The following is a 21,726-nucleotide window of genomic DNA, read 5'->3' on the forward strand; positions in this document are numbered from 1 at the left end:
AGCCATCCTGCTACCTGTTGGCAGCTCAGCGGCTGCTCAGCTCGGGCTGGACTCGAACCGCTGTTGCTCAGAGCTCAAACTCTTGAGCGAGCTCTCAACTAACTGAGCCACTCTGCCGGCCCTCCTCACCCTTATTCTTAAGCATAAGAATATTTGAAGCATAAGAATAAAACCGGATCCCATGTCCATGTTAACTCACTATTGCCCATAACCCAGGCATAGTCCCTGGGAAGCAAAACAGAAATGAACAAGAAGTGTTAAAGGTGAACTTTAAATAAAAAACCAGCTGCTTTAATATTCAACTTTGTGCTACGGTTCCAGAAGAAACAATTACATAAGCCTCAGTGAGGCTAAAGACACATGGAATTTGCCTTTGGGGCTTTGTCCTAGGAAGCCATTCATGCTAAAAAATGCACAAGCTGTACAACCACAGAATTGTGGCCTTGACCATGCACCCTGTTAAGTTTTAGTTACAAGAGCCTGAAACAGGGAAGGCCTCACAGCCCGCTCCTGAATGAGTGCTGACTGCTTTTTCCTCACACCCATTTGCAGCCAGCCCTGACAGGTTAGATAACACCATCCCCATTTGACAGAAGGAAGAAACCGAGGCCTAGAGGCAGAGTTAGCTGCCCAACGCAGAGTTAAGTGCTGAGGTGGGGATTTAAGCTGCGACATTCTGTCTTAAATCGAGTGCTTTTTTTTTTTTAATGTCCCTACAACAGCTTCCTCAGTTGTAGGCCCGAGAGGGTGTAAGGGCTATGTGACCTCCCCAAGTGCCATTACTGAGCTAAAATCAACTGCAATGTGATCACGGCAGGTAAATTTTATTTACACACTTTCCCCCTTCCTGTTTGGGAATAAGTTGCAGACACTGCGCCCCTCTAACCCTCAGTACTTCAGTGTGGATTTCCCAAGGTCAAGAACATTTACTTTCATAAGCCAGGATAATTATCAAAAATAGGAAATTTAATAGTAATACAATTTTATTATCTAATCTGTTTAAATTTTGTAGGATGTCCATTTCCACCTTGCCACTGATTTGCTGTGTGTTTGCATCATACCGACAGGTGTGTGCAGTGTCCAGTCAGCAGCAGTCACCCCACCAAAGATGTTGCAGCGATGGGCCAGGGGAAGGTGCCAGGCAGGGCTCATCAGGTCATCATTGACCGCTTCCTGTTATGACGACTCTCGCTTATCTACACAACCTAACGCTGTAAGGACCAGTGTGTCACCTACCATCACAGAAACGTGTGACTTCCTGTTTCCAGCTGTGTCACTCCTTGTTCCTTACAGGTACAACCAAGGAACAATGCTCTATGTGAGCTGACAAGTTAGAACCCCCTAGGTAACGTTCATCATAACAACGTCCACCGTCAGACTCCCGCCCCGTCTTTGTGAACAAATGCTCCTTACCTCTTAAAACATGCTGATAACTGGATAACAGAAACTGTAGGTGCTCAACCAGCTCGTCCCATGTCTGCCACTGGGTTTTATCTGACTGTGGAGACAGTGAGAGCACTCAGTAATAAATGGCCTCCTCGGTTAAAGGCTTTGAGTTTTCAGATCACTTTTACATTATGCTCAGGCATTAGGGGAAAGGTGTTCGAGGCAAGGAAACACGTACCTGACACTTGAGCAGTGACGTGGAATTGTTCAGAAAATAGAGGGTCTGGGCCAGAGACAGGGGCAGGCGGGTGGGCGTCTCGCAGCTGTGGAGGAATATGATCTCCAGCACCTTGCAGCGCAGGAGGTGGCTCTCCATGGTGGTAAAGAACATCTCTCTGCGTGGGGAGAGGAAGAGGGGCTGCCCATCACAGTTGCCAGTGCAGGGACACATGCCACCATTTCCCCAAAGGTGCTAGTGTGGGCCCCAGGACAGAGACGGCTAGGAAGGGTAGGGTGAACGCCCACAAAACCACCACGCTTGTGGACGAAATGGCTTTGTTCATGAATTCACAACTGCCAGGAGCAGGGAAAGTCTTTGACGTTTGTAAAAGACATGTTTAGGACACATTAAAAAGAATTACTTCATACCATGACTAAGAATTAATACTGAGAATAAATAGTTCTGAACGTCCACAATGTGCTAGATACTGCTTGGCACAGCAAAGAATATTAAGATGAATAACCGAGCACTGGTCTCAAAAGGCTGATAGTTGAACAGGGCAAGAGACGCACAGTGCAGGGCAGGTGCACAGGTGTGCGAGGTGCTGTGGTCCCCAGAGATATAGGAAGACGGCAGGGGACCGGAAGTGGCCTTCTCAGAGAGGAGGCGCTGGTGACAGTGGGCAAGGAGCATCAGAGGAGGCTCAAGGCAGGAGGCATTCCAATGGAGGGAAAAACATGGGCAAGACCAAAGAAGCGAAAACCACAACTGTGGCCCTGCAGCTTCGCACATTTCAAGTCTAGGACTTGAGAGTCCCCGAGGGACGCTTGCCCTTGGCTCTGTCCCTCTACCCAGCGCGGAGCCTGACCAGCAGGGACGGGCTGGAGCCTGTTCAGAGCAGGAGGGCCACACAGCTGGAGCTGTGCTTCAGGAAGGCAAATGGAGTTCATTGTTCTAAAAGCGAGGTCAGCTTCCAAAAAAAAATTATGACTCTCAGCTGCACAGCGTGCTTCCCTGGACTGCCCGAAGATTTGGACTGAAGGTTTGTTGGGCGGTCCTTGCCAGATTTGCTAGCCATAGCAGTTCTGGGAAGCACGCGCTTGCGAGCGCAGGAGTGGCAGCAGGTGGAACGCATGGCTCACCCAGCCAGCCAGCAGCTCCGAGAGTTCTTTCTCCTACACATCCTGCCCCTTTGCGTTTCTGCAACATCTAGAAAAAGAGGGGACTCTGTGCCACTGCCATTTATAAAAATGATAAATAACAAAGTATCCTTTTTTTTTTTTTTACCCTGTCTCTTTGTTTTTCTACCAGGCACATACATTATTTGTAATAAAGCAAAATAAAAGAAGCAGAATGAATATTTTTAAAACTGCTTCTTACTATTCAAAAATTTAAAAATGTCTACAATATTTATGAAAAATCCATTTTACCTCTTTAATATTTAAAAAATCATTTTCTATGTCCTCTCTGGCAAATTTTCTTTTAACACAACTCCAAATGATTACAGTTGTAAGATATTCCCCAAATTCTTTCAAAGTCTAGTTTCTGCTCTGTATTTGGCTTATTACTCTCACAAGACAGTTTTCCTATTCAATAACCTTTTATTTCAAACTGTATTTTCTCTCCCAATTTTTATTCCAGGGCCTGCATTTGTCCTTGTTTTATATTCTACAGATGGCAAACTCAGAGATACAGAGGACAAGAAGGTAATTTTAATGTATTAGACATAGTAAGAAATGGAGGTACAGTTATCTATAGCAATTTAAATTCAAATTTTAAAAACAAGACAAAGAGGAAGGCCAACATCCAGATTCAGCCTTGACAGAGAAGCTGGTATTGGATTTATCCTCCTGTCAAATAATTCTAAAATGACAAAATATAGGGAATAACTGTTTTCAGGCTTTGGACTAGCTGCTTTTATAAAGGACTGTTTTCCCAAAAGAAGGGAGACGAAGGTGCTCAACCCTACATTTACCCCAGATTTATTGCTAGGGACACTTTCTAACTAAGGCAGAGGAAAGTGTGGGTCCCAAACAGAAAGCAGTGGGCAGAATACACAGAAACGAGTTCAGGACGTCTGAGGTGGCTGCTATTTGCGTCAGAGAAGAGGGAGCTCAAGAAATGTGTGTAAGGAGCCCCTTTGACACAGGTGCAGGGAGAAGCTCCAAAAGTCTAAGAGAATAGCCACTGGGGGTGGGGGGGTTGTGGGGGGGCTGCGAGCTGAGCAGGGATTCTGGCACTCCCCCAGGGCTGAGAGACCCTGGGGCCTCAATGAGCTAGAGTGGAGAGGTCTCACTAAACACCGGGCTGTCAGCTGAGGCCCCAGAAGGCTGAGCCTCAAGGCTTGAGCCTTTTAATGAGGGTTGCTTTAGAACCACCCTTACAAGTCCTAGAAACAAGCCTCAATAGGAGAAAACTAATCTGCCAGCAAATCAAATGCCTGCCAGAATAAAACTCAATACCCTTTAAAGGAAGACAGCAAATTTCAGACTCTCAACAATGCAGCATTCAGTGTCCAGCACACAATAAAAATGGTTAGACAAGGAAAAAGCAGGAAAATGTGATCCATAACCAGGAGTAGAATGTCTAGGAAACAGACTAAGAGGTGATACAGGACTTTAGAACAGCTATTATAAATAGGCTCAAGGTTAAAAAACCAACCAACCAACTAACCCACCAAGATGTACATAATGAGTGACTAGATGGGGACTATCAGCAAAGACAAATGGAAACTATTAAATGAACTGCATGGAAAGCCTAGCTCTGAAAAATATACCACCAAATGCTGGGCAGAATGCAGAGGAACCACCTCACTCATGTATTGCTGGTGGGAATGTAAAATGGTACAGACAGTCGGCGAAATAGTTTGGCAGTTTCTTCAAAAGCTAAACAGGTAACTACCATATGATGCAAAAATCACACCCTTTGGCATTTATCCCGGAGAAATGAAGACTAATGTTTACATGAAGATTTGTACATGAATGTTTATAGCAGCTTTAGTCACAATAGCCCCAAACTGGGAACAGCAAAGATCTCCTTCAGTGGGTAAGTGGTTAAAAGAAATCCACAGTACACCCATACCATGGAATACTATTCAGCAATAAAAAGGAATGAACTGCTGACACACATAACAACCTGAATGACTCCAGTGAAAAAAGCCAATCCAAAAAGGTTACCTACTGTATGATTCCATTTACACAAAATTCACTTAATGGTCAAAAACTGAATGTCTCCCCCCACGAAGATCTGGAACAAGGCAAGGATGTCTGCTCTCATCCCTTCTCCAACATTCTGCTGGCAGTACAAGCCCATGCAATAAGGCAAGAACAAAAGCCATACAGATTGGAAAGGAAGATGTTAAACTATTTATTTGCAGACAATATGATTTTGTATGTAGAAAATCCTAAGAAAACCACAAAAATATTCTTATTAGAATGAATTTAACAAGGTTGCAGGATTTCTATATACTATCCATGAGCTACTAGAAAAATAATAGGTCATATGGATGTATGCATTTGTCAAAAAACTCATGGAATGATACTTATGAAATTAGTTTATATAATTTAATTGTGTGTAAATTATACCTAAACTTTAAAAAATGAAGATAAACCAAGGTAAAGGTCATATCAAGTATCTCCTAGTATAATTTGGGTGGTTGCCAATTTGCCCCTTCTGAGAGAGTTTTAAAGTAGGGCCAGATTTTATTTAAATTATTTTTGTCTCTGTTAAGTCTAAATTTTTATAGTTACCCATTCCTTAGATTTCTCATCTCTCACCAGAATCTGGGCTTCAATGAATGAATTAGGTGTGAGAGTTGGACGCAAATGCAAAACTCCTGGAAAAGTGGCAGAACAAGCATGGCACCTATGCACACTTCCTTCTTACTGCCTGCTGTGCCATTCTGCCTCGTTTGAACATTGAACTTGAGAGGGAAGCAGTCCTGGGTTTAAATTTGGATTCTGAATCTGATCAGCTCTGTAACCCTGGGCTAGTTAGTTCACTACTTTGAGTATTTTTCTCATTCGTTAAATAGGAATAATGTTACAAAGTTTCTTGGAATTATGAGATAATGTGACAATGACTGACACATTATAGGGATCCAGTGCTTGTCTTCCTCTCAGCAGGGTAATTTAATTAAACCTTTATTACAGTACTATTTGGTATGACATTTTCTTTTAATAGAGAAACCAGAGCTGTACAAGAATAGTCTTGGCTGCCAACTGGGAGCTTAGGGGATGAGGATGAGAGGCAGACAAAGAGCTGACAGATAATTTCCCCAAGGGTCACCACTGGACATTGGCTCTCTCATAGGTACTTCCTGTACCAGCAACTGTTCATCAATTCATATTCTTCCAGTTTATTTTTCTTCCTCTGGATTCTACAATTACTAGTTCAAAGACGGAATCATTAAGTCTAGCCAAGAACTCTATTTCTTTATCTTCCCCTAATGGAATGCTTTACTAATTCACGCTTAAAGGAATTGAATTCCTTATTCTTACTATCTGGTCCAGGTCCAGATACTTAGTACAGGTCCAGCCCTATTCATTCTTGGGTCACCTCTCCCTCTAATATCAGACATGCCTGTTTCATTCATCTCTCCAGCCTTTAGTGAACAGTTATGCCAGGTGCTATAGCTGAGGGTCAGGGGAGAAGGTCATGCTTAACAGCTGAACCTTGATGGACCAGTGAAATTGTAAGCCACATGGACAAAGTAGGAAAATTTAGGCTCCATTTAAGGTATCCTATCTCTTCCCCCCAAAATTATGCCTTAGATGCAATAACAATTAGTTGAGAACGGCTTTCTTTTACAAGGTTAGAGACAGGAACTACTCCTCCACCTCTTTTCCCCCTCAATTTAACTACTATTTGGAATTTTCGTTCGAAGCCCTGTACCCAGAATAAAAACCAAAAACAAAATTAAGACTCACCTCTGACTCCTCTCGGGAATGTCCAGCACGAAGCCAAACATCATCTCAGCGATCTTATTGGAGCTGCAGGTGGGGGTCCTGTCTACCTCCACAGCGATGGACAGCATCCTCTGCAGCTGGCAGACAACCCTGAGTCCAGAACACAGAGCGCAGTGAGCAGGAGGCCTGGCGAGGAGCCACCCTGCTGGTCGGAGGCCCCCCCATGGACTACAGGGTCTTGAGAAGCACACACTAGGTCAGGGAGAACTACTCAAGCCATCAGCATGCCTGAAGTTAGCAATTTCACCTACCTGAATCCCTCTGCCAGATCATACTATCTGAACCTCTCAGAACCTGGGGGTGAGCTGCAAAAGCAAGCTGCTTTTAAATTCAAAAATAGAAACATACAATCTTAAGGCTCTAGAGAACTGTAAGGATCAGCTAACCTATAACTTCTCGATTTTACAGATGAAGAAACAGGTCCAGAATGACTAACAATTACTTGAATTTATTTGATACAGGGGAAAAGAGATGTTTACCACAGAGTCTTCTCCTGTGACTGATTCCTTTACACTAATGTTGACTAAGTCCCGTCTCAGAACGTCAACTGGAGGAACGTGACCCTCTCGCCCATCAGACGGCACCAGGCTGATGTGGTACAAGGAATCTGGGCAACCCCTCAGAAAGGTGAGCCTGGCCTGAAGTCAGCCTTTTCAAACACGCATTATTATTTGTGATGGAAGAAAGGGCTCTGTTTTCAGAAAATCTGCAGCCAGTGACACAACAGGTAGACTAGGATCTTTGGCATCAGATTCTGGGTCTGCAGTGACAAGCTGGCCAACTTTTGACAGATAACTAATACCACCTCTTTTCATAAAATTGTGAGTGTCCTGTAAGCTATAAGCAGACAGGCACTCGTTAATGGTGAACGGTAGCGCCTGTCATTGTTAAGATAATAACGAAGCGACTGTTAGAGGGCCCTATTTTTATTACTGCTACTATTTACTTATAATACATTGACTGTTGTTGTTATTTATATGAGATTAGCTTCCATTGAAGGAACAGTGTCTGCCTCCCTTGGATCTCCCAATCTGCCCAAGTAAATCCTTCATTCTAAAACATTCTCCTTTTAGATACAAGATTGTCTCCTGAATTAGTTAAAACATATAGGTCTCATTTGAAAATCAGCTTGGTGCAACTAGATTATACTACAGCATTGTGAATTTAGGGACAAATGTCAGTATGATTGACATGGAGTAGTGGCTTACTTGTGCAAAGGCAACTCCAGCCCCTAAAATCCTGGCATCTCTCAAAAAATGCCAAGACCACCCTCAACCCCATGAAAGAAATGCCAGGAATCTTCTCAGTGTGGCCTGAGGTCATGGGACCTGCCCTGGTCTGAGCCATTGCTGTTATAACACGTCGGAACCTGCAGGCTGAACTGCCATTCTGACCTCAGGCTGGAGGAGTCAGACACAAAGCAGAGGCTGCGGGAACGCCCCCTACCCACGGCGCCTCCTCTCCTGCCAGAGGCTGGCTGAACGGATGCCAGGCTGTAACCCTGTGCGGTCTCTTAGAATCCAGGAGAGGGGGGCTGTGTGCCTCTTCTGGTTCCACTTCAGCTTTGTGAGTTTGTATTCACTCAGTGAAGTCCTAGCCATTTGGGAGAAAGCGTCTGCGTTTGTCCTACCTTTGGAATTAGAAATTGAGCCTTTGGTCAAAAAAAATAGTCTTTAGTAAGACTCATTCTGTTCCAAGGGCTTGTTAATTTGGGGTCACCTGATCTTAGGGAGTGGTGGTTCTCTACAACAGTAAATCCCAACAGCCCCAGGAAAGATAGCTTCCGCCTGCCCCTTACAGCTGAGTGGTGTTCTTTGTCAGGTTTGGCTGGGGACAAGGGTAGCTACTGCTAGCCTTCAAGGTTCCTGTTCGTGAAGAGGTCTGATTCCCATTGGGGGGCTGAGGTAATCCGTCTTCAGTTACCACTTTGACCAACCACTTGATCACATCCCTGCAATGGAAAAAAGATAAGAAAAGGTTCAACTTCTGTTTTATTATATGGTGCTCAGAACTGCAGCCTTAACCTGGGCTCCTAGACCCCTAGGTTTCCCCAGTGGCAGCTAAGAGGGCCCTTAGGCTGTTTCCAACATTTAAATAAGTCTAATGGAAACCATATATTTAATTACAGTAAGGTTACAAAAGCTAACTAAAATATCATCATTTTTCTTTCAATTATAATTATTGAAAGGTACCTCCAAGGTCAGATAGTATTATCTGTGGCATCCTGACCCGGAACATTCCTTGACAAGGTTGTAAGTTGGACTGGATGGCCACAGAAGTCCTTGCTGGCTTTCTATTATTAGGCGTCATCGATTAATGCTAATAACCAAGGTTTAGAGTATGTACAGTGGAGTCCCATTGTATACAGGGTATAGGCTCTAAAAGTTAGTATAGTAAAAACATCTCATATAGTCAAAATTACTTGTGATGATCACTTAGGTAACTCAGATAAAATGATATACACACATCTAATTTTGTCCCTTCCTAAAATCCGACTAGTACTACAGTAAATATTAAAAAAAAAAATCCACAAGAAAAGGGAGAAAAGGAGGAGAAACAAACAATAGTGAAATTTTGGAAGCTGGAAGGAAAATATATTCACAAGATAGACTATTACATAGCAGTGAAAATGGATACACTACTGTGACAGGTAACAATATGGACAGATTTTAGTACTCTGTAATATTAAGTGAACAATAAAAGATTTTTTATACAATAGATTACAGCATGATACCCTTTTACATAGAGCTAAAAGGAACCAAAATAAAAATATATACTTTATAGGAACACATGCAGATGATATAAAACTACATAAAAAGGAAAGGAAGTGATGAACATTCAGGATGCTGATTACTTTGGGTGCAGGAAGGCACAAAAGTGGGCAATGGGGGATGGATGTGTGGTTAGATGTAGGTAATTGCCAAGGTCTCAGCCTTTGATTTGGGGGGTAGGTTAAGAGATACTGATTACAAAATCAAAAGTAACCAATTAACTAAGTAAATAAGGCAAGTGAGTCATGTTTTAAGGATAATATTTAATCTGTCTATGACTTTGGCAAAGGAATGTATTTTAACTGACTTAGCAGAATTGAGAAAGCTGGGTTCTAAGCCAGCAGTAGAGAAAAGCAATCTTATTTAAGCCTATTTATCAAAAAAGAAGAGAAGAGAACCTTTAATAAGCTCTGCAAACCGCAGCACAAGGTTTCTCTGAAGTACGGGTGGAAGGGGTAGGTTAGAACAAGTATGATGGCTTGTAGGCTGTTTTAGAAAATTTTCAGCCCTTGGATCATCTGCCTCAGTGCTGCAGACCACAGGTTAACTTTGTGGAGAGGTGACACAGAGGCCTCTGGACTGGGCCACTAGGCACAGCTGGGAGGAGACACAGGCACTGCGGCAGACACCGGGCACTGAGGGCGCATGTGCACGCGAAAGGCAGAGACCCTTTGCCAGCTTCCCACACCTCTCCTCCGAAAAACTCTGGCACCCCGGTTTCTGTCCTTCACCAGGAGACTGGGAATCTTCTGCAGAAAAACCATCCAGCCCAAGAGGAAAGCCCTAAAACAGGGACAAGTTATCGCCTAAGAAATGGGCAGCAGTTCCACCTACAGGGAAGTTCAGGAATGACAAGTCCTCCCGTGTGCTCAGAGCTTCCGTCAGCTTTTGCGTCCGCCACCCTTAAACATGGCTAGACTACCAAGGTTTACCAGACACCTATGGAAATGCTGTAACATGAGAGATAAAGACCAAAAGAGCCCTACCCACCCCCAAAAAACAGCAACTTGGAGAAAACAGACATTATGCACAGAGTAAACAAAAATAAAAGCTACCATTAGCCTCATCAAAGACATGGGAAGATACAGACTCATGAAAGAAGAAAACAGAACAGAATACTATTTATTAATTTTAAAAAGGAATATTGAGAGGAATAAGTAAAAGAGCTCTTGGAAATTAAAAACACAATAGCAGAAATGAAACTCTATTTTCCAAGAATGAAGGACGTGTTTCTAGATTGAAATGGCCCACTGAATGCCCAGCACAGTGGGTGAATATAGACCTACAAAAAGCATACTGAGCAAGAATTCTATAAACTTCCAGAGATAAAAATCAGGGCACATAAAAAGAATCAATCAGTAATCATAGCTTACAACTTCTTAACAGCGATTCTGGAAAAGCTAGAAGATGATGGAAGATTTCCTCCAACGTTCTGTAGAAAAGGTATTTCTAACCTAAATGTCTGTACTCAGTTATCAATCAATGTGTGGGAAGATAAAGATATTTTCAGATATACAAGATCTCAAAGATTTTACTTCCCACATCTCGTTCTCTTTTTAAAAACTTATCTGTGGGGTACCACAAATTGCACACGGTTGTCTGATGAGTTTCGATAAACACATGCGTAATCCGTGTAACCACAACCTTAATCTCAAAGACAGCTGGTTTTCGCTCCATCTGGAACAGGTGGTTTTCTTCACTGGTAAAGCACAAAGGGGAGGACCTGTGCTGTTCAAGACGTGACTGTCTTGAAACCCAACAATCACACTGTATAGTGAGAGGCTCACACCAGCACACGTGGAAATGAGAGCAACTGATGACATGGGCTTGTGTGGGATTGTGTCTGCCACCGCCGCCCAATCCAGGGCCTACGCTCACACAGCAGAGTTATTCTCGTTAGTCTAACTGTTATTTTAACATTTAAAACTCAATTATGCTACCCTGTGGTCTTGTAGATTCTCTGCTGAATTTCTACCTCTGTACTAATTAATGATTAAACTTTATATAAAATGGCACATCTGGGGAAATGGATACGGGCATGCCAGCTAAGGGGAAGAAGCTGACCAATGCTCCAAACACAATGAAATGTCTTTTTATCAAATGCGTTATAACAGTCAATATCCCATATTGGCCTGTAAAAATGATTCCTAACAAATACACAAGAACATATGGGAACATATGAAAATGAATGGGAGGATTTCAGTAATGCTCTGACAAAAGGGATGCTGGTATAGCAGCCTGGTGAGGACCATTTCCAAAACAAGCCAGGGTTACAGTTCCAGGAGGAAGATGCCAGCCAGGAGGATGGAGGTCAATCTAAGTTTATAAAAGCCATGCAGAGTTTCACGCGAGTTAAGGTTTCTCCTTGAATCTCATGACGTTGTTCAGACAACAGTGAAAGAAAACAAAGGAAGTCGCTGGCCTCGAGGGGAAGGCGCACAGCTCTGGTGCCCGCCATATGCTTGGTATAGAGAAGGTTTCTTTAGGACTGCCGGTAGTGTCAGCACCTACCCTGTCACACTGTCTCGTGACCAGACTCTCATCCACCAGACGTTCTCTGGCCCCTTCCAGCCCTGCCTCTTGTCCTTGCACGGTGCAGGTGGCTGGTTACCTGACATTGTGGGGCTGCCTGTCACAGGACAGCATGGTGCTTGCAATGGATTGCTGCAGGTGCTGTCGCTGCTTCCTCAGTATCTGCTGGAAGTCATCTTCCAGGGTCTGGACTACGTAGCGCAGAAACAGGAGTCGTCCAGGCAGATGCTGTCCCTGTGGGAGACGAAATGAGAAGGAGGTGTTTCCTGTCAATCTCCTGGGTGACAGCGAGCAGTGGGCTCTCAAAAATACTAAGTCCAAAGGAAGGCCGTGAGCCAACACGCGCATCTGTACCTAAAAGGGATAGTGTAGGCAGCTTAGGTCTTTTTTTTTTTTTTTCTAAGCTGAGCCATGCTGCCACCTGTTGACAGCTTAGCGGCTGCTCAGCTCGGGCCAGGAATCGAACTGCTGTTGCTCAGAGCTCAAACTCTGGAGCAAGCTCTTAACCAACTGAGCCACTCAGCCAGCCCACAGCCTAGGTCTTTACAAAAGAGGGCAAACAGCGATCGTAGAGCCCAGAGGCTCAGGACCACAGACTGTCTGATTTGGAGAGACAGCCAGAGGGCAGTCACACTCTCACTAACCCTGACTATCAGTGTCAGAATAAACCCCAAACTGTGGCTGTCAGAACAGAGACAGGAACTGGTTCCTAAGTGACCCTGCTGAGCTGCTGGATCAAGCAACCAAGATGCCTACCACTCTGCTGAACTTCTAGGAATGTGAGCTGATGCCTATGTTTACTGTGCAAGCAAGTCTGAGTTGGGTTTTCTGTTACAGGTGAAATGATCCAAACTGATAAAGCCCAAGTAACACAGGCAGAGAGCATGCGCTTGGTGGCACAGACCTTTCTTTGTTCTTGTTTGTTTGTTTGAAGCCCCTTATTTAACTCACCCCTTCTGAGCCTCACGGTCCCTGTGATTTACCTGGTGGTAATTCTCACCAAGGCCAGCATGAGTGCCTGTTACTCCGCAGGCAGGCCTGCAGTTTGCTGGTTTCCCTTAACCAGGAGACAAGTGCCGGGATCCCGGCCCAGGAGGTCAGGCTCTGCAGCTTCCAGGAAAGAAGGCACCGAATTCTTTCTGGGCTCTGTTGGGAACTTTTCGAACCCCATCGGGGAGGCATGTTTTCTGGGAACATAAACTCATGGAGCAGGGTACGGTCTGGTCTGCAGAAAAAATGACCATTCTAAGGACCTACCATTTCCTTCTTTTTTTTTTTTTGGAGGAAGTGGGGATGGGATATCTTGCCTTCCAAATATGTCTATTTTCCCCTCTGATCTTTATTAATTGATCTGATTTTAAAAAATCAAGTACTTGTGCTAGATTTATGATGAAAGAAAGTCTTCCAGTGACACCCCTCTCCACAACCACTTGTCCACATTCCATCTGCTGTTTCCATGACTCTGACTACTGTAGATACCCCATGTAAGTCAAACCAGTGTTTGTCTTTTTGTGATTGGCTTTCGCAGTTGGTGTAATGTCCTCACTATGCTGCCATCCGTGTTGCGGCATGTCAGAGGATTTCCTTCCTACTTAGAGCAGAATTAAAATCCCCTTGTGAGTATATAGCATATTTGTCTCTGCTGTGATATGTAGATGGACACTTGGGTTGCGTCCGCCTCTTAGCTGTTGTGAATAATGCTGCTATGAACACGGCATGCAAATAACTCTCCAAGGTCCTGCTTTCACTTCTATGGCTTATATACCCGGAAGTGGGATTGGTGGACCATATGGTAATTCTATGTTTAAATTTTTGAGGAACCACCATACAGTTTTCCATAGTGGTTGCACCATTTTACAGTGTTATCCACAGTGAACAAGGGTTCTAATTTCTCGACATCCTTGCCACTACTTATTTTCTCTTAAAAAAAATTTTTTTATAGTAGCCATCTGACGGGTGTGAGGTAATATCTCATTATGGTTTTGATTTGCATTTCTCTAATGATCAGTGATGTTGAGCATATTTTCATATGCTTGTTGGCCATTTGTCTATCATCTTTGGAGAAATGTCTAAGTCCTCTGCCCTTTTTAAAATCAGATTATTTGGCTTTTGTTGTTGTTGAGTTGTAGTTCTTTATATATTCTGGATATTAACCCCTTATCAGCTATTAACCCCTTATCAGATATATGATTTTAAAATATTCTGTATCATTCTGTCGGTGGCTTTTTCACTCTTGATTGTGCCTTTTGATGCACAGAAGTTTTTAACTTTGATGTAGTCCCATTTGTCTATCTTTGCTTTTTTTGCCTGTGCCTTTTGTATCATTATCAGAGAAATCAATGCGAAATCCAATGTCATGAAGCTTTCCCCCTGTGTTTTCTCCTAAGAGTTTTATAATTTGGGTCTATGTTTATATCTTTGTTCCAGTTTGAGTTAATTTTTGCATATGGCCTTAGGTAAGGGTCCAACTTCATTCTTCTGCATGTGTATAGTTTTCCCATAGCATTTGTTGGAGAGATTATCCTTCCCCCATTGGATGGTCTTGGCGCCCTTGATGACCAGCACTTGGCCGAATTCACAAAGTTTTATTTCTGGGTTCTGTATTCTATCCTGTGTCTGGCTCTGTGAGAGTACTACACGTTTTGATTACTGTAGCTTTGTAATATGTTTTAAAATTAAGAAGTATGAGTACTTCAACTTTGTTCTTTTTCAGGATTGTTTTGGCTATTCAGGGTCCTTTGAGATTACATATGAATTTTAGGATGGATTTTTCTATTTCTGCAAAAAATGCTGTTAGGATTTTGATAGGGATTGTGTTGCACCTGTGGATTGCTTTGGGTACTTTTGACATCTTAACAATATTTAGTGGGCCGGCTGAATGGCTCAGTTGGTTAAGAGCTCGCTCAAGAGCTTGAGCTCTGAGCAACAGCAGTTCGAGTCCAGCCCGAGCTGAGCAGCCGCTGAGCTGCCAACAGGTAGCAGGATGGCTCAGCTAAAAAAAACAAAAACAAAACAAAACAATATTTAGTTTTCCAATCCATGTACATAAGATGTCTTACCATTTATTTATGTCTTTACTTTCTTTCAGCAATGTTTTGTAGTTTTCAATGTACAAGTTGTTCATCTCCTTGGTTAGGTTTACTCCTAAGTATTTTATTATTCTTAATGTTGTTAATGGAATTATTTTCTTAATTTTCTTTTCAGATTGTTCATTGTTTGTATATAGAAATACAACTGATTTTTGCATGTTGATTTTGTATCCTGTAACTTTGATGAATGTGTTTATTAGTTCTAACAGTTTCTCTGTGTGGAATCCTTAGAGGAAAAGCTTTCAGTATTTCACTGTTGAGTATGTTGTTTGCTGTGAGTTTTTCATACAGGGCTTTTAGGAGGTAGTTTTCTTATGTTCCTAGTTTGTTGAGAGTTTTTCTCATGAAAGGGTGTTGAATCTTGTCAAATGTGTTTTCTGCATTAATTGAAATGATCATGTGGTTTTTGTCCTTTATTCTGTTAATGTGATGTATTGCATTGATTGATTGGTGTATGTTGAACCATGCTCGTATTCCCAGATAAATCCCACTTGGTCATGGTGCATAATCCTTAAGATATGCTGCTGAGGATTTTGCTGAGGATTTTTGCATCAGTGTTCATAAAGGATATTGGTCTGTAGTTTTCTTGTGGTGTCTTTGGCTTTGATAAAATCAGGGTGATGCTGGCTTCTTAGAATAAAGATACTCTGTATGATATCTATCTTTTAAAATCTACTGAGACTTAATTTATGATTTAACATATGGTCTATTCTAGAATATGTCCCATATGCATGGAGAAGAATGTGTATACTGTTGTTGCTGGGTAGAATATTCTATATATAACTGTCAGATCTGGTTGCTTCATTGTGTTCTCTTTTCTTATGTATCTGCTGTCTGGCTGTTCTATCTATTATTGGGAGTGGGGTACTAAAATCTCCCTTCAATTCTGTCAGTTTTTGCTTCATATTTTGATGGTCCGTCATTAGGTGCATAAATGTTTATAACTGTTATATCTTCTAGCTGTATTGAAGCTTTTATTAATATATAATGTCCTTTTTCTCTTGTAACATTTTCTGATTTACAGTCTATTTTATCTCATATTATTATAGTCACCTATACTCTTTTGGCTACTATTTGCCTGGAATACTTTTCCCATCCTTTTACTTTCAATCTACTTGTGTCTTTGGATCTAAAGTGACTTTCTTGTAGACAGCATGTAGTTGGATCATGTGTTTTTATACATTCTGCTAATCTCTGTCTTTTGATTGGAGAGTTTAATCCATTTACATTTAAAGCAATTACTGATAAGGAAGGACTTACTTCTGTTCTTATGCTATTTGTTTTCTAAATGCCTTATAGCTTTTGTCCCTCGTTTCCTGCATTATTGGCTTTTTTTCTTTAATTTTTTTGTACTGAAATGTTTAAATTACTTTTTCATTTCCTTTTGGGTATATTCTATAGCTATTTTTTTGTCGTTACCATAGGGACTGCATTTAACATTCTAAAGTTATAATAATCTAATTTGAATTTATACCAGATTAACTTCAATAACATACAAAAACAAACAACATACTAACATAAAAAACTCTGCTCCTTCATAGCTCTCTCCCCATCCATTTTGGATGTTGATGTCACAAAACTACATTTTCATACATTGTGTCCCAAAACAAACTAATAAATCTTTTAAATGCATTAGTCATTTAAATGATGTAGAAAACAAAATGTGGAGTTACAAAGTTACAATCCTAGCTTTTAGAATAACTTTTAAAAATGTATTAGTCACTTAAATCATATAGAAAACCAAATGTGAGTTACACACCATTATTACAATAATAGTCACTTTGTGATTGCCCACATGTATACCTTTGACATCTTTATTTCTTTATATGGCTTCAAATTACTGTTTAGTGTTTCATTTTATTCTGCAGGATTCCCTTTAGCATTTCTAGCTGGGCCGTACTAGTGGTAATGAAATCCATCAGCTTTTGTTTATCTGGGAATGTCTTTATTTTTCCCTCAATTTTGAAGGACAGTTTTCCGGATATAGAAGCCTTGGTTGAGTTTTATTCTTTAGCACTTTGAATATATTGGCTCACTGCCTTCTGGCCTCTAAACTTTCTGATGAGAAATCTGCTGATAATCTTATTAGGGAATCTCATAAGTGATGTGTCACTTCTCTCCCTAATTTTTGAAGGACGGTTTTGCCAGACATAGTATTCTTGATTGACAGCTCTCTTCTTTCAGCACATGGAATACATCATCCCATTACCTTCTGACCTGTAAGGTTTCACTGAGAATCTGCTGATAATTTTATACAAGCTCTCTTGTATTTCATGAGTCATTTTTTTCCTTGCTACTTTCAGGACTCTGTCTTTGACTTTTGACAGTTCAATTATAATGTGTATTGGTATGGGTCTCTTGGCTTATCCTTCTTGGAGCTGAGCTTGAATTTGTGTGTCCATGTCTTTTCTCAGATTTGGGAAGCTTGGAGTCATTATTTCTTCAAATAAGCTCTCTGCTCCTTTCTCTCTTCTCCTTCTGGGCCTCCCACAAATGCTGCGTATATGGTTCACTTATGGTGTCCCATAGTCCCTTAGGCTCTATTCAGTTTTCTTCATTCTGTTTTTGCTTCTGTTTCAGTGATTTCAAATGACGTTTCATCGAGTTCACTGATTTTTTTTCCTTCTGCTTGATCAAGTCTGCCAAACCCCTCTGGTGAATTTTTCAGTTCAGTTATTATATTTTTCAGCTCCAGAATATGTTTGATACTTTCCTATAGTTTTTTGTTTGTTTAATATTCCCATTTTGTTCATGCATCATTTTCCTGCTTCATTTAATTGTCTGTGTTCTTCTTCTTCTTCTTCTTTTTTTAGCTCCTTGAGCATCTTTAAGGTAGTTTTAAAAATTCTTTGTCAGAAAGTTGAGAAATCTGTGTTTCTTTAGAGTCAGTTTCTGGAACTTTAGTTTGTTCCTTTGATTGAGCCACATTTCCCTGTTTCTTTGTATGCCTTGTAGTTTTATGCATTTGGAAAAAACAACCACCTTTCCCAATCTTTATCCATTGAGTTTGTGGAGAGCGAGACTCTAACCAACCAGCCTGGACAGAGGCTCTGGGACCTCTCAGACCTTTTCTGGGGATGTGTGTTCTCACAGCTTGTGTATTTGCTTTCGTCTGTGTTAATTTCCCGAGTGGCTTGCCTGTATTTCTTCTCAGGAGCCCGCAGTCTTTTACTCCCTTGGTACCTGCCTGTGGAACTGCATACTCTCTGCAACTCTAACATGCCATAGTGCTAACCTCTCTTTTCAGCAGCTTCCAACTATGCCACTGTTCCCATCAGTGCTGAGTCAGGCATGACAGAAACCATCCCTTGGGCAGCCCCCTAATCAGCCAGAACACTGGACTCAAAGACCATTCTTTTGTTCCCATCCTGAGGAAGGAGCTGGAGTATGGGAGATTTCCTCCGAGTTGCACTGTCCTATGCCGGATAGGGGAAGGGGTATGGACACAAAATACCACAGGCTTTCAATGGAGTCCCTTCTTGGTTATACATTGGCCTGAGAACTCTACCTTCTCAACTGGTCTCTATAGTTTTCACAAAGGTGTTCTGGTCCATATATTGTTGTTAACTTGGTGTCTCCATGGGGCAACAAGGGCCTGGAACTTCCTCGTCTACCATCTCGGTGATGTTTCCCAAATCGTCTTCCTTCAAGTCCTATGTTATTTCACTGCAGTCTGGACTGGTTGCTCTCTGGGTCCACTAGTCTTACTTTAATCTTACTTTCCTGGAATGGATGTAGTGCTCCCTGGATCCTGTGCCTCCTTCTTTTTTTATTATTCTCCCATTCTTTTGATGCATATCTTCAAGTAACCTCATAAGAAATAGGGTGTGGGGATATTTTTCAAGTTCCTATATGTCTGGAAATGTCTTCATTCTCCCCTCGCACTTGACTAATCATTTAGCTGAGTATAGAACTATAAGTTGAAAATAATTTCTTCCATCTAAGTGCTTTGGGGGTGAGCAGACAGAAAGCTGGCAAGTTTAGGGATCCCTAAAGGTCAGAATGCAGAAGAATTTTTTTCTGGCGTACCAACTCTGCACTAGCTGCCTTCATGTATAACAAATGGTTCATTCAATTTCTTTAGAAAATAAATGAATCCTTTGGCTTTTGGCCTGAAGGATAGGTAACCTGCAACTGAACTTTCTGTATTCAAAAAAGGAGAAGTTGTCAGTTCCATCTACAAACTTTCAACAAATTTACAGCCCATATCCGACCCCAACGCTCTTAAATATTGTGTTTCTGAGTCCAAAAGCTCTCTGCTCTACTGGGCAGATGTCCTCTCTCCTTGGCTTCAGCCCCTCCCACATGTATTCTAGCCTCTGGCTTTCTCTGCCCAACACCATCAGTCATCAGTTACATTGCCTTTGGATCTTCTGACCTTCATTCAGATCTATTGTCCTTCCTCCTATTTTCACTGCCATGGATTTATAACTTCCTCTACTCATTTACTATGATTTTTAATGAGATCTCAAGGAGAGGGATAAGTGAGTGTATTCAATCTTGAATTGGAAGACAGCACATGCCATGTCAATAGGAATTTTTTGGTGAGAATGAGAGTATAAGAAGGGAATAATGACAAAGACTTTACACCTAGATTTGCTATTACTTTTGTTTCTAGTTGAAACTTCCTCTGCAAAAGATACACCCTCATAATTGTTATATTACCTTTTCCTCCATGACATAAGTGAGCAGCTTCCAGTCCCATTCCACTGTCTTGGCATTAGCTGGATGTAGCCTGAAAGTCAAGTGACATCGATTAGCCTTCCGGAGAGTTTAGTGGGAGAGGGGATGGGATCTGGAAGGTGACAAACGAAGGAAGCCTCCCTGTCCTCAGTGTTCTCACCCCACCCTTTACAATACCATGGCATCTGAGAGCAGTGGGACTTCATATTTTATTTTGCTACCCAGTATCCACACCTCTTTTGGAGGCATTAGTGCCCCAGTTCGACCTTGAAGAAATCAACTTTTTGTTAGTCAGCCTCCTGGCTTGCCCTACCAGGACCCTGGCATGAAGCCAGTCATGATACTCTGCCCTTCAGTTCACAGTGACTGGCTCAAAGACAGGCTCGTGTCTTATATTATGCCGATGAAAGCCTACACGACTCGATTTCAGAACTTCGTGTGATTATAAGGGAAACAGACTTTCTCTTCCCCTGAGAGTATCACAAAAGCTAGAGGCTGAGATGGCTGCCATGTGGAGCCTGGAAACTGAAGCAACGCAGAGCTGAAAAATGGATCCTTGTAACTGTTTTCAAACTGAATTAAGTCATGTCTTATTCCTAGTAACATGGGTCATTAAGTTCTCTTTTACTAGCTGTTAAAGGCAGTTTGGATTGGGTTTCCTGTCACTTGCAATTCCAATAACACTAGTATACTAAGTCACCCTCTCTAATGGTTAGCTGAATCAAGCTTAGGCGAGAGAAAGCTGTGCCCCAAGTCCGGGTTCCCTAGGAGGTTTGCCAACATCGAAGGTCCATACTGTTGAATTTTCATGAGAAGCATGTAGGCCTCCTTTAGGATATCCACAGCCTCAGAGTCACTGAGCAGGATTTTCTGGATGATGTGAGACACAATTTCTCTGGGTGGGTAATGCTCGGGTGACACAAAGTCCATCAAAAACTGCACAGTCCCCAGGGGAAAATTTTCTTCAATGGTATTTGCTACCATTCTTAGTCTTCGATGAGGGATGGGTTCTAATTTTTGACCCTTGCTCTGTAGAGATAAAAAGAAATAAATTAGGATGGGTTTCTACAGAGGAAAACAAGAGGCTCTGGAACAGGCTGAAGATAGCAAAGTTTTCCATGCATTTGAAATATTCACTAAGAAAAAAAAGAGACTGGAAAGTCTTACCTAAAAAGCTTTTCGTGACATGGGAAAATGCTTATATTAAATTTTTAAAAATAAGCATTCAAAGTTTTACATATAACATGATTTCATCTGTGTTAAAATGCAGCACAGAAAGAAAGTCAAGAGTCAAGAGCTAGCCTAAACTGATTTTGGAGTGAAGGTGATAAGATATTTAGGGGTGTTCGTAATAGTATATCACATACTGAAATAAAGAAAAATGTTTCAAATATGTTTTATTGTTAGGAGGAGAATCCCATTATGTTGATTTTTTTTTGAATCAACAGTAAATATTAAGTTGATTTCTCCCCCACAAAAGTGTGTGTATGAAGCCTGGGACAGAATATTTGAAAAGCAGCTTTCTATTATCTGGGTGGTGGAATTATGATTGATATTCTTCTTCTATATATTTTTTGTATTTTTCAATTTTTCCATTGTGAAAATATATGTTACTTTCACATATATTACTTTCGCAATCAGAAGAAAAACATTAAAAAGTTTGTTTGATATAGGAATATAACAATTATAAAACAATTTTTAAACATTTAACTTATCCTCAATTCTCACAACAATCCTAAGAAATACATACTATTATCATTTCTGTTTTATAGATGAGGACACTGAGATTTAGAAAGTAAGCATTTGTCATGCACGAATGGCAGAAGCTGGCATCTATCGGTGGCGTCACTACAGAGCTATCCTGTAAATGCGTACTCTCTATAAACAACACCAACAATAATACATATATAAACAACACCAACGATAATACAAAACCGAATTGTTAAAAGTTTTTAAATGCATATGTATAAAAAGGCAACGGGAAGGAAATACTCCCAATTATTAATAATAATAAATGCTGACTGATAGATAGCATCATGGGTAATTATTTTTTATATTTTATATTTTAAAATGTTTTA

At 41.3% G+C, this 21,726-nt stretch overlaps 1 protein-coding gene across 2 annotated transcripts in view; it reads right to left on the bottom strand.

Annotated features, from left to right (window-relative positions):
• Positions 1-21,726, bottom strand: part of SIMC1 (SUMO interacting motifs containing 1) — a 48,801-nt gene that overhangs the window by 6,169 nt on the left and 20,906 nt on the right. The window contains exons 3-10 of one of the 2 annotated variants that reach the window (XM_019637478.1): positions 20,445-20,677; positions 19,631-19,700; positions 11,956-12,110; positions 8,372-8,524; positions 6,535-6,663; positions 1,625-1,781; positions 1,414-1,498; positions 112-1,211 (exon numbers count right to left, since the gene is read on the bottom strand). In XM_019637478.1, the coding sequence (XP_019493023.1) occupies positions 1,177-1,211; positions 1,414-1,498; positions 1,625-1,781; positions 6,535-6,663; positions 8,372-8,524; positions 11,956-12,110; positions 19,631-19,700; positions 20,445-20,677 (1,017 nt within the window). In that variant the 3' untranslated portion in view covers positions 112-1,176. Of the gene's footprint in view, positions 1-111; positions 1,212-1,413; positions 1,499-1,624; positions 1,782-6,534; positions 6,664-8,371; positions 8,525-11,955; positions 12,111-19,630; positions 19,701-20,444; positions 20,678-21,726 lie in introns of those variants that run through there. The other variant, XM_019637477.1, reaches the window with a different exon arrangement.

Source organism: Hipposideros armiger, unplaced genomic scaffold, assembly GCF_001890085.2.
Source record: "Hipposideros armiger isolate ML-2016 unplaced genomic scaffold, ASM189008v1 scaffold_33, whole genome shotgun sequence".
NCBI classification, from domain to species: domain Eukaryota; kingdom Metazoa; phylum Chordata; class Mammalia; order Chiroptera; family Hipposideridae; genus Hipposideros; species Hipposideros armiger.